Source organism: Eumetopias jubatus, unplaced genomic scaffold (genome assembly GCF_037043125.1).
Source record: "Eumetopias jubatus isolate StellerSeaLion01/CBP00866 unplaced genomic scaffold, mEumJub1_p1.0 scaffold_17, whole genome shotgun sequence".
NCBI lineage: Eukaryota > Metazoa > Chordata > Mammalia > Carnivora > Otariidae > Eumetopias > Eumetopias jubatus.
This window is the reverse complement of record NW_028274823.1, coordinates 32,267,416-32,280,619: the sequence shown is the minus strand read 5'-3', so window position 1 is coordinate 32,280,619 and position 13,204 is coordinate 32,267,416. Positions and strand designations below refer to the sequence as shown.

General features: G+C 35.5%; 1 protein-coding gene, 1 non-coding gene and 1 pseudogene across 5 annotated transcripts in view; 2 read left to right on the top strand and 1 right to left on the bottom strand.

The window, feature by feature from the left end:
- Positions 1-13,204, top strand: part of LCOR (ligand dependent nuclear receptor corepressor) — a 137,054-nt gene that overhangs the window by 81,466 nt on the left and 42,384 nt on the right. For 3 of the 4 annotated variants that reach the window (XM_028098598.1, XM_028098597.2, XM_088019806.1), the window contains exons 5-6: positions 5,526-5,658; positions 11,377-11,664. In XM_028098598.1, the coding sequence (XP_027954399.1) occupies positions 11,427-11,664 (238 nt within the window). In that variant the 5' untranslated portion in view covers positions 5,526-5,658; positions 11,377-11,426. Of the gene's footprint in view, positions 1-5,525; positions 5,659-11,376; positions 11,665-13,204 lie in introns of those variants that run through there. The other variant, XM_028098600.2, reaches the window with a different exon arrangement.
- On the bottom strand, positions 1,918-1,986 carry LOC114205504 (U4 spliceosomal RNA; annotated as a pseudogene).
- On the top strand, positions 3,639-3,745 carry LOC114205508 (U6 spliceosomal RNA). The gene has a single exon (XR_003608403.1). It is a non-coding gene; the product is annotated as a U6 spliceosomal RNA (small nuclear RNA).

Sequence of the window (13,204 nt, the reverse complement as noted above, 5' to 3'; positions counted from 1 at the left end):
GAAATTGTAATTTTATTTTTTTTAAAGATTTTATTTATTTATTTGACAGAGAGAGACACAGCGAGAGAGGGAACACAAGCAGGGGGAGTGGGGGAGGGAGAAACAGGCTTCCCGCTGAGCAGGGAGCCCTATGTGGGGCTCCATCACAGGACCCTGGGATCATGACCTGAGCCGAAGGCAGATGCCCAACGACTGAGCCACCTAGGCGCCCCTGAATCTGTAATTTTAAAACTTTAATCAAAGCCCATGGCCAGACATCTTCACTGGTGATTTCTATCAGATATTTTTAAAAGAATTAATACCAATTCTTCACAAACTTATCTAAAATATAGAGGAATACTTACTCATTTTGTGAGACCAGTATTATTTGAATACCAAAACCAGACAGAGAAGTCACGAGAAAAGAGTACTTCAGACGAGTATCACTTATTTATACCAACAACAACAACAAAATTCTCAACAAAATATTAGCAAACCAAATCAAGCAACATATGAAGACTGTTAATACACCCTTACCAAGTGAGATTTATCTCAGGAATGCAAGGTTGGTTTACATTACAAAATCAATTAATCTAATGTAATACAATGCATTAATGGAATAAGTGATAGGAACCACATGATCATCACAATGGATGCCCCCCCCCAAAGTGTTTGACCAAATTCAGCACCTTTTCATGATAAAAACATGCAACACACTAGGAATAGAAGAGAAATTCCTTAGCCTAACTCGCGAAAGTACATATCTGTGGTGGGAAGTTGAACATTTTTCCCCCTAGAATTAGGGACAAGACAAGGTTGTCCACTCTCATTTCTGTGTATTGTACCTGAGGCACTAGCCTTGGCAATTAGTAAAAAAAGAAACCAGTTACCCAGATTACAAAAAGTGTCTATTTGTAGATGACATGATGTCGTATATGGAAAATCCTAAAGAATCTACAGAACACTGTTAGAGTTAACAAGTTCAGCAAGGTTGTAGAATACAGCATTTAAAAAAAATGGGGGCGCCTGAGCGGCTCAGTCGGTTAAGCGTCTCCCCTCAGCACAGGTCACAACCCTAGGGTCCTGGGATCGAGTCCTGCATTGGGCTTCTTGCTCAGGAAAGAGCCTGCTTCTCCCTTTGCTTCTCTCTCTCTCTCTCTCTCTCTCTCATGAATAAATAATAAATAAAATCTTTTAAAAAATAAAAGGTTGTATTTCTAGACAAATAACAATGAAAAATCTGAACATGAAAATTAAGAAAACAGTTCCATTTACAATAGCATCCAAAAGAATAAAATACTTAGGAATAATTTTAAGATGTTTAAAACTTGTACACTGTAAATTTAAAGAAATTGTTGAAATAAATTAAAGATCTAAATAAACAGAAAGGTATCTCATGTTCATGAATTGGAATACTTAATGTTATAAAAATGGCATTGCTTCCCAGAATGGCCTGCAGATTCAGTGCATTCTCTGTCAAGACCTCTACTACCTTCTTTGCAGAAAGTGAGAATCTGATCTTAAAATTCATATGAAAATTCAAGAGATGCATGAATAGCCAAAACAATCTTATAAAAGAAGAGAGGACTTACACTTCCCAATTTCAGAACTTAACTACAAAACTACTGTGATCAACATAACTGTGTTACTGGCTTACAGATGGGAAATGGAGATCAATGGAATAGAATTGGGTGTCCAGAAGTAAATTTATGGCTAGTGATTCATTTTTTTTCAAAGATTTTTTATTTCTTTATTACGGAGTGAGTTGAGTGAGAGAGAGCACAAGCCAGGAGGAGAGGCAGGGGGAGAGGGAGAAGCAGACTGCCTGCTGAGCAGGGAGGCTGATGCGGAACTCGATCCCAGGACCCTGGGATCATGACATGAGCCGAAGGCAGACGCTTAACCAGCTGAGCCACCCAGGCTCCCCGGGCTAGTGATTCTTTCAATTAGCAATAATCGCGCCTCGGATAAACCTCATTGGCTACGATACTGCCACTGCACAAAGCTCCCTGGCTAGTGATTCTTGACAAAGGAAGTTGGACCCCTTCTTATACCATACACAAAAGTTTACTTGAAATGGATCATATACCTGAAAGGAAGTTCTAAAACTATACAACATTTAGAAGAAAACATAGGAGTAAATCTTTATGACCTTGGATTAGCCACTAGTTTTTTAGATATAATACCAAAAGCACAAATGACCAAAAACTTAGATAAATTAAAATTCATTAAAATTAAAAACTTTTGGGGGCACCTGGGTGGCTTAGTTAAGCGTCTGCCTTCGACTCAGGTCATGATCCTGGGGTCCTGGGATTGAGTCCTGCATCAGGGGGAGCCTGCTTGTCCCTCTGCCTGCTGCTCCCCCTGCTTGTGCTCTCTCTCTCTCTCTCTCTGTCAGATAAATAAATAAATAAAATCTTTTTAAAAAAAAAAAATTAAAACTTTTGTACTGCTAACAGTAGTAGCATAAATGAAGTGATAAGCTCACTGATGGTGGAAAATATTTGCAAATCTTATGTCTGATAATGGACTTACATCCAGAATATATCAAGAATTCTTACAACTCAACATTAAAAAGGTAGATAGCCCAGTTATACACCAGGCAAAACATATGAATAGACATTTCTCCAAAGAAGGTATTTAAATGACCAATTAGATGTTCAACATCAGTAGTCATTAGGGAAATATAAATCTGAACCATGAGGCACCACTTCTTGTATACTAGAATGGATGTAATCAAAAAGATAACAAGTGTTTATGAGTATGTGGAGAAGTTAGAACCCTCATTGCTGTTCAGAATATGAAATGGTGCACCTGCTTTGGAAGATGGTTTAGTACTTCCTCAGAATGGTAAAACCTAATTAAGACATGATCCAGAAATTCCACTCCTAAATATATATCCAGGAGAAATGAAAATATACATCCACACAAAAACTTGCACACAAATATTAAAGGCAACGTTATTTGTATCATAGTAGCCAGAAAGTGGAAACCCAAATGGTCATAACTGATGATTGGATAAAATGTGCTGTATCCATACAATGGAATATTGTTTGGCACTAAAAAGGAAGGAAGTACTGGTACCTGCTGCAACGTGGTGAACCTTGAAAACATTATTCCAGGAGGAAAAAGTCAGTCTCTCCCCCCCCCCCCACGCACACGAATATTGCACAATTCCATTTATACGAAATATCCAGAATAAGCAAGTCCATAGAAACAAAAAGTGGTAACAGTGGTTGCCTAGGGTTGGGGCAAATGGGAGAATGGGGAATAGCTGACTGTTAATGGGTACAGGATTTACTTCTGGGGTACAAAAATGTTCTAAAGTTTATCATGGTGATGGTCCCACACTTCTGTGAACCTACCAAAAAGAAAACATTGAATTTTATACTTCAAATGGGTGACTTGTGTGGTATGTGGTATGTCTATTATGTCTTAGTAAAACTATTCAAAAACAAAACAAATAGGTGTGACTAATTAATGTGAGCCAACTGAAAGTTATCTGTATGTTTCAGAGTCCAGGTTGATAAAATTGGTTAAAATTGTTTAATTCAAGAAAAAACAGGTAGCACCTCCCTTACATGTTAGTTGCTATGAGTTGATTTAGTAAGACAGTAGACTGAATGCAACATTAAACATGGTTGAAATATAGATGTTCTGTGCTCGCTTCGGCAGCACATATACTGAAATTGGAATGATACAGAGAAGATTAGCATGGACCCTGTGCAAGGGTGACACACAAATTCGTGAAGCGTTCCATATTTTTGTGATGAGCACCGGGTGTTGTATGTAAGTGTTGAATCACTAAATTCTACACCTGATATTACACTGTATATTAACTAGCAGGAATTTAAATAAAAACTTGGAAAAAATACACAGTTTTGTAAATGTGTATGTAGAATCATTCACTGAAACTACACTATACAATGCATCCTTCAACTAACATCTTCTCTAAGATACAAGTGTTTCTTAAACATGAAAAAATAAATACAGATATTCTGCTCAAAGTCTGACTGAACTGACTGAATGTAAGACTAGGGAGTTAAGTACAGTTCGTACCATGTAATGTCGCATTTTAAAAATCACTAAATGATAGTTGAGGATTTTATTGGACTCTTTAATATCCTATTCCTAATACCTTTTAGATATTAAATCTGTATCAAAATTACATTATTTTGTGATTCATTTTAAAAAGTTACTTAATTTCTTCAGGCCACAAAAGAGAATGTTGGCAAATACAACTATAATAAAGGTTTTCATAATGATTTATAACACAGTATTTTCTTTATGTGGCAGACTTAATATGTCTAATGTAGAAGTTATATGGGATGATTATTTTAGTTTGATTATGCAAGAGAGTTCTTCATATTAAACTATTTGTAATATATAATTGATGCTAAATGTGTCTTTGCAAAATACTATTTTGATTGTGCTGTCAACACATTTTGGATGATGGGGGAATCATAAAAAGCTGGTTGCAAATGTCATTGGGTGTATTTGAAATCTTTAAGAAAATTGTGGATTATAACATTCTTCAGTGTCTTGTTTATTACTTCCTTTTCATTGTGTCAAGGCATGTCCTCATTTTCTTATTTAGAAATGGACTTTTAAGTTTTCCATGACATAAGTAAATGCATATGGCGATACATTGCAGTGATTTGAAGTAAATTATATGCGCTGGAACTTAACACGTTAAACATGTACTTTGCTTTTTTTTACACTTTTATTTTCTATTATCATAGTTTTCTGTTTATTAGCTACAAGAATGGAAATAAGTACAAAGCATTAACAACCTAGTCTAGTGCTCCTGCAGTCTGAGAACAGATTCTGGGAATGTTTGGGATGAGTCTAGTTCAGCATTTTGAAACTTTCTGAACAGGACTTAAATTTTTATATTGTAAACATTTTTAAGCATAAATAGAAATGTTTACCTTTAGAACATGCGATGCACTCTATTCTTAAATTCTTTTTTCTAGAGCCAGTTTTAACCTATTAATTTCACAACTCTAAACATTTGAAAGCTATAGTTTATGAAATAGTATTCTAGGGACAAAATTATAAATTTAGATAACTTTCTCTTTGAGTTTTCCCTACTTATGGCCCTTTTAAAAATGTTTGTTTTGTGTCTGGAAAAAACATCTTGAATTTGGAAAGGAAACATTCTCAAATAACATTTAGGGTTTAAGGTATCTTTTTGTCTGAGTTGAATTGTGTGTGAACTGTTGCTATATAGTGTAATAAGAACCATTATACTTGAATGCTCAAGAAAAATTTTCCTTTAGTAGTATTAGCTTAATTAGAATTTATCTGTAAATTTTAAACATAATTCATAAGATAAATAAAAACCACCCGAAGTGTATTTTTACATTCACTTTGCTTTTTGTGGCGATAACTTTTATTCTGATTTGAAGTTTTAAAATATTTTAATTGTATTAAACTGATTTGCCTTATCTGTTACTAACATTTGTCTTTGATTTTGCATCTGTGCTTTTGATACTGAATGGGGAAAGATCTTTGTGCAAATATTTCACCAAATATTTTTACAGGGACACTTAGTCGGTCTGGATGAACCAGCTTCGGGAGCTGGGCAAGAAGCTCTGCTTAAACAAGAGCAAGCAAAAATCATTCGATTCGAGAGACAAGCAGAAGAGTTCCTCAATGCAGTCTTTTATAGAAAAGGTTGGTTCTAGTGAAGAATGACATTTAGCATCTGCTTGTCTTATATTGATTTCCTTAATTTTAACGTCATTTTTTTAAAAGTCACTTTAAAAATATTTTTCTTTATTGATAATATACTTTATATTCTTTTGGTCAAGTTAAATTTGGAATAGAGTAAGGCAGCCCCCCTTCCTCCTTTTCATTCTGAAGTGATGGTGTCATGTAAGTTTTTATTAGTTAAATCGTTCCTGAAAGTATTATGAATGTCTGAAAATTCTAAGGTTTCAGCAGTACAGTGTTTTCTCAGACAAATATTCTTACATAGTTACAGTTTTAATCACAGATAACCAGAAAACCAACTATGTAAAATTTAATAATTCCTCACTGAAATTCATTTGTAAAAAAGAGGTTCAGTTATATCTTAAAATTAGATTTGCAAGCATTTCTTCCTTGATGTAGTCTTGCTTCACTCACATTTCATTGAATTATTAAAATTGGAGATTATTATATAGTAAAACTTATACCCCATATATTGGAGGTGGTATTTAATAGCTCTACCTCTTAGATTTTTTCTATTTTTCTTTCTTCTTGAAACTTTTGTAGACATGTTTCACATTTCTTTTCTCTGTTCACAAAGCATAATTGCCATCAGTCAAGACCTTCAGGAAGCTTCCCTCCATGATCTGTTCTAGTGAAATCTTTACCTTCAAGAAATTCTTTCTAAATGGATTTGTATTCCTTAGTTATGTCTTTCCTTTAGTTCCAAGATGGAGATTACTGTGAGAAGTTCTAAAAAAGTTTCCTACAAACTCCTCATAATCCTGAATATTCCTTATTTAATCTTCAGCAGACTCAGTGATTCTGCTTTCTTTAATATTTTTTTATATGTTCTAGTTTACACCTCTCATTCTCCTAGGAATTTTCCTGCTTCCCTCCAAAGTTAGAAGGGTGATTTTTACCTACACTGGTTGAAAGTCTGATAAGTGCTATTCTAATTGGTTGTTTACAGTTGGAGACCAACTGATGTTCTGCTTAATGTGGTCAGTATTTTCAAAATGGAGTATGAAGTTAGGCGTCATATAAAATTAAGGAGTGAAGATTATTGTTTTCAGAGGCACTTTTTTTTCTTCCATCAGATCCCTGTGCAAAATTAAATCTTTTAGTACATCCTCACTTCTCTTTTCATCTCTCTAGCACCCTCTGACCTAAAGCTCCCAACTGAGGCTCCCATGCCCACTTTATCTTCCCCTTAGAGTGTCCTGAATTCTAAAATTATGTTCAAAATAGTAATTGACTTAGTTTTACAAACATTGATTGTTTTATTAAAGTAATTCACATTTAAAGTATAAATGACAGATCAGTTCTGTCAGTTTTTTTTTAAAGCTTTTTTTTTTTAAGATTTTATTTATTCATTTAACGAGAGAGGGAACACATGCAGAGGGAGTGGGAGAGGAAGAAGCAGGCTTCCCGTGGAGCAGGGAGCCCGATGTGGGGCTCAATCCCAGGACCCTGGGATCATGACCTGAGCCGAAGGCAGATGCTTAACCACTGAGCCACCCAGGTGCCCCTTGTTTTTTGTTTTTTTAAATTTTTATTTGTTTGACAGAGAGACAGCAAGAGAGGGAACACAGGCAGGGGGAGTGGGAGAGGGAGAAGCAGGCCTCCCGCTGAGCAGGGAGCCCAATGCGGGTCTTGATCCCAGGACCCAGAGATCATGACCCGAGCTGAAGGCAGACGCCTGACAACTGAGCCACCCAGGCGCCCAGTTCTGTCAGTTTATTAACAAAATAAAACATCTTTACAGCTCTTCTGCTGTTCTCTACTTTAGAATGTGTACTGAGTCATGAGTCTCTCCCTAATATACATGGAGAAAGAATTTTCATCTACTCTTTGCTTACAGGGAGTTAATAAGGTCAATCATAAGCATATTCCTAAAGAGAATTGTAGCCGCTTTGTCTACTAGTCCTGTCTGTTTGTCATGTAGGAATAACTTAAAGTTCTTAAAAGTTTTCTTATTTAAACAGACTTTTGGGCACATGAGGGAATTTTTACCTCCAAATCAGTCTTAGGGTAGACTTCAAGAGATGAGAATACTCTGAAATGTATGTAAAGTTAAATTTGTGTATTTTTGTATACTGGCATATGATGCTCAGAAAAAAGAACTATTGCTTTGTTATTGGAAGTTCCTTCCTCCTTGTTTTATGCATTAATATCGTTATTTTTAGATATTGTATTAATCTTCATGAAAATGTCTTAACAATGACCATTAGTACTCTTCAGGTTATACCAAAAATGTGTAACATGAAGAGATACAACAGGGAATTTAGTCTGAAGGGGATTTTTTTTAATAAATAGCTCAGAGATTTGGATTTGTTGTTACTGAGTATTGCAAATGAATGTTTTTTGTTTTGGGGGGCAGGGCAGAGGGAGAGAGAGAATCTTAAACAGCCTTCATGCCTGGCTTAAGATCAGTGAGATCATGACTTGAGCTGAAATCAAGAGTCAGATGCTTAACTGACTGAGCCACCTGGGCACCCTGAAAATTTTATGTTTTAAATAATTATGAAAGGTACTATAAGTTAAGTAGGGACATAGATGCAATTAAAGTAAGCTTTTGTGATATGGACTCTATAATAAATTGCAGCTTACAAACAGTGTACCTTCTACAACTGTCATTATCATATTCTTTCAGCTTGCTTTGTCACTTCTGTTAGAAAATTTGATACTTTCCTGAAAGTTGGATTTTTTTAAAAAAATTTCTTTATTTTTAAATTTAAGATTTTGAGGGCGCCTGGGTGGCTCAGTTGGTTAAGCGACTGCCTTCGGCTCAGGTCATGATCCTGGAGTCCCAGGATCGAGTCCCGCATCTGACTCCCTGCTCAGCGGGGAGTCTGCTTCTCCCTCTGACCCTCCCCCCCCATGTGCGCGCGCACTCTCTCTCTCTCTCTCTCTCTCTCTCTCATTCTCACTCTCTCAAATAAATAAAATATTTAAAAGAATAAATTTAAGATTTTGAGAGAGAGCATGCGTGCACACGTGCACGAGAATGGAGGGGAAAGGCAGAGGGAGAGGGAGAAGGAGAGAATCCCAAGCAGACTCCACGCTGAGCGTGGACCTGACTCAGGGCTCAATCTCATGACCCTGAGATCACAATCTGAGCTGAAACCAAGAGTTGGATGCTCAACTGACTGAACCACCCAGACGCCCCAGATTTGCATTTTTAAAAACACACAGGTGGCTGGTGATGTAGCATTTACTTGTTTTCATGTAGTTTTAATTTTGATTTGATTAGTTGTTTTTATTTGACTCCGTTGTGCCTGTTCTCCAAGGCATATCTAAGTTTATAGAAGTTGTGTTTTAAGTAAGTGAAAGAACGAAATGTGTTCAGGAAACTTCAAAAGATGTAGAAATTCAAATGGTAGAGATGTCATCAATTTGTGAATATGAATTGTGTTTTATGATTATGTTCTTCGTTCAAAAAAGAGGCAAGACAGACTGCAGGCATTTAAAGCTCAGAGGTAGCAATTTATGGTCTTTATCCTAAAATCTCTGACTCTTCACAAATCTCTTTAATTATATTTATGAATCTAATTAAACACAGACATCTCATAAATTCATTTTGCTTCCTACTTGGAAACGTTCTTCTTTATGAGTTACTGGGGATAAGAAGATACACTAATATATTAAAACTTGAAATTATATGCAGTCTTTCATTTGGAGGATGGATCTGAAGTGGAAAGTTAAATGAATATTAATAAGAATATTCAGTGGGTAGAGAGATTTCAAAAAAGCAGTGTGTGGCTAAAATGTTTATTAACATTTAAGGAACTTGTCAGTGGTTGCAATAATTTCTGAACCTTACCTAATTGAACACCTTAATTCGTAAACCATCTAGCATACTCTATAGAGAAGAAATGTCAGGTTAGAAATAACTTGTTAGTAGAACAGAAATGTTGCTGTTAAAGCAAACCTTATTAGACTTCAGAGAATTAAATATTCTGACTTTAGGTTATCTTCTGGTATTGAAGGTTATCTTTCAGGAAAAAAAAATTGTTCTTAGGAGTCCCATGAGGTTTTGATGATTATGTGTATGTTTACTGTGGAGATTTTAGATTTTAATAGTAATAATCTAAATTTATAAATCAACCTAATTCCCTTCCAGCTCCAACTGTATTATGGGTAATTTACCTTCTATAGCTAAATCTTTAAAAGACCAAGGAACCTCAGGTTTTCTGAGAACTGTCTTCTAAAATCTCTGAAGTGTGGTGAAGTAAAGGTCACAAGTGGAGGAATATTAAGAGCACGGGGAGAGATTTATTTATTTTTATTTTTTTAAGATTTTATTTATTTATTTTGACAGAGACACAGCGAGAGAGGGAACGCAAGCAGGGGGAGTGGGAGAGGGAGAAGCAGGCTCCCCAACGAGCAGGGAGCCCAGTGTGGGGCTTGATCCCAGGACCCTGGGATCATGACCTGAGCCGAAGGCAGACGCTTAACGACTGAGCCACCCAGGCGCTCCACAGGGAGAGTTTTAATCAGGGTTCTACCACTAACCATCTATACAGATTTGAAAAGGCCACTTATTCTTTAGACACATTAACCTCATTTGTCTAAAGAAAAAACTTGATGAGTATCGATTGATTTAACTGATCCATTTATTACTCATCTAATATGAATGCATCCTTTATGCCAGGCAAGATTAGGTGCTGAGTATACAGAGGTAAACAAACATAATCTCTGCTCTTGAGAAGCTTAGCCTCCCTGAGAGTGTGGTAACGGTGGAGGTGTGATGACATATTTATACCTAACATTTCCCTTTTATTTTCCCCCATTTGACCTTCAAGGTCCCTTCCAGTGCTAAAAGTTCTTTGAGTTAATGAATTCATATGTTTTAAAATTAACATTGATTAGAAATTGATAACTTAGGTGTTTATTTCATTACTTCCGTAGCTACTATGTTTAATGATTGGTAGAGTGTATTTAAAGAACTCATGGAAAATATATGGGCTTAAGCTTTTGAGATATGGCATTTAAACTCCTGGCCTAGGGGCTCTAAAATTATAGTCCCTCGGCCAGCTTCATCTAAAAACTTCCTAGAAATGCCAGTCCTTGAGCTCACCCTAGAACTGCTGAATGAGTGACTCTGGGGATAGGACCCAGCAGTCTGTTTTTATAAGCACTCAAAAGTGATTCTGATAAGCCTGAAAATGGGAGGCTATTGCCCCAGTCTATCATGGATCTTATATTAAATATCTCCTTTTGTAATTTTGATATGCCTTCAGTCTTTAACAGAAAGTAAATTAAGCACTCATGAACTAAGTAAGTAATCCATTCTTCAATAATTTAGGAAGAGGTAGCTGAGGAGGAAAGGTCTAGGAGAAACCAGAAATGATCTATAGGTGGTAAACGGGGGTAATTATTTCATAAAAGAAGAGTTTGAGATTTCTGTATCAGGTAAGTGATTCTTGCCCATAAGATATACTATTTGTTATCCCTTTATTTAATTTCATAATATTGAGGGGATGGTGTTTAGAAATGATTTTATGAAAATTTTATTTTTAAAAATCTGGAACTCAAGTTTAGAGATTAAAAATACAATTCTGAGAGGGAATACTACTTTTAAGATATTGCATTATAAGAAAAAAGATAAAATGAAATTTTATGTTTGCTTGAAAGCTGTCTTTTTTTTTTTTTAAGTACATTGTCCCAATTTAAAAGTAAATAAATCTTTGTTTACAGACAGTCCCTGGGTCTCCGACCCCAATATTCCCCTAGTGGCCCGTGAGATCATGCAGCGAATGATCCAACAATTTGCTGCTGAATATACCTCAAAAAATAGCTCTACTCAGGACCCCAGCCAGCCCAATAGCACAAAGAACCAAAGCCTGCCGAAAGCATCTCCAGTCACCACCTCTCCCACGGCTGCAACTACTCAGAACCCTGTGCTCAGCAAACTTCTCATGGCTGACCAAGACTCACCTCTGGACCTTACTGTCAGAAAGTCTCAGTCAGAACCTAGCGAACAAGGTATGGTTTGATGTCAAGGTCTCCTCTGTCCAATCAGAATACTTTAATTTGGGGAGAAAAAAAATTATTGGCAAGTAGGGCACCAGTAACAATAATAGGATAAAAACTAATGTGATTCTTAAATTATTCCTGACTCTGCAGTGATAGAGAAGAAGTACAGATAAAATGGCTACCTTATGTATCAATAGTTCATAGTTACGATTAATGTACCACCCAGGAAAGTTAGGTGGATACAGTTGTTACTGATCTTTAATTTACTTGATATTTATATAAATATTTTATACTTTCCAAGACTTTGCCATAGCCATTGTTTTTAAAAGCCCTATGAAAAATTAAGTTTTCCCTCTGTCCACCAGTGTTCTAGAATTAGCACCTATCTGAGAAATAAATATGTCTTATTAGGTAGCAGTTATACTCTGCAAATGAAATTATAAGGCAAGAATGTGTATTGTTTGCATTTTTAAAAAAGAAACTCCTGGGGTTAGTTATAATGAGGAAGACGTTAGACACACCAGGTGGTTCAGTGTATTCAGTATTTTATAAATACACAAACACATCCATATGTGTGTATGCTATAATATGAACTAATCTTAGAATATTTCCAAAAGGTAATTTTAATTTTTGGATGAAGGGAAAAGGTTTAAGAGGTTATCAGTTTTGCTTAGCACATATTTCTTGAATTTATGAAAAGTCTACTGTCTTAAATAGATTAAATATTTTTGTTGCTTTGTGATCTCATTTTACCTTTAATTTCACAAAGATGAAGTGAGCATTTCAATTCTGACATTGCTTGACCCATTACAGATTGTAAATTGGTGATGTCTATTCTAATGAGATTCCTTGTCATAGAAATCTTGTAAGAGTGTACAGAAAGTTATGAGATGTGTAGATTTATTGGTGAGAAATACAGGTTCATTTTGCAAAAAGTTTAATTTGTATGAAGAACTCTTTGAAAGGACTTCTTTTGCTTATTTTAAGTAATTTAAGAGGAATTTATACTTAATGGACTGGCTTTAGTTGTTTATTAAAAAATGTATTTTTGAATAGTAGTTCTTGCTTTTTTCCTGTTTCTCTGGGTAATGAATAACAATCACAATCTCAGAATTCTGAGATTTCCTAGTAGAACTCCTCATTGTCATATGTTCACATCCATCAGTGTACTTTTACTTTCGGTTACCAAAAGCAAAATTGTGCTTTTCTGTGCTTTTTCTTTTTGTTGAGGTTTATCTTTACCAAAGATTGGTAGCTTTCATTAAAAAACTCCTCGCTCAAAATATTGCATTAAAAACTTCAGTTTTACAATAGGAGAATGACAGCATAGAGGTTGTATTTAAAGTATTAATAGTGGAGATTAACGTATAAAGATGCCACTTAGTCTAATTTAACTCCTAGTTGGTGCTATGCTTAAGAGATATGTTGTACCGACGGTATGCTCTTGTCAACAGAAATTTAAGCTAGATGATGGGATTACAGTGTTTAGTCTTTAAGTGAAACAAAATTTTTTAAAATGGTATTTCCAAATGAATTTTCATGTGTTTCT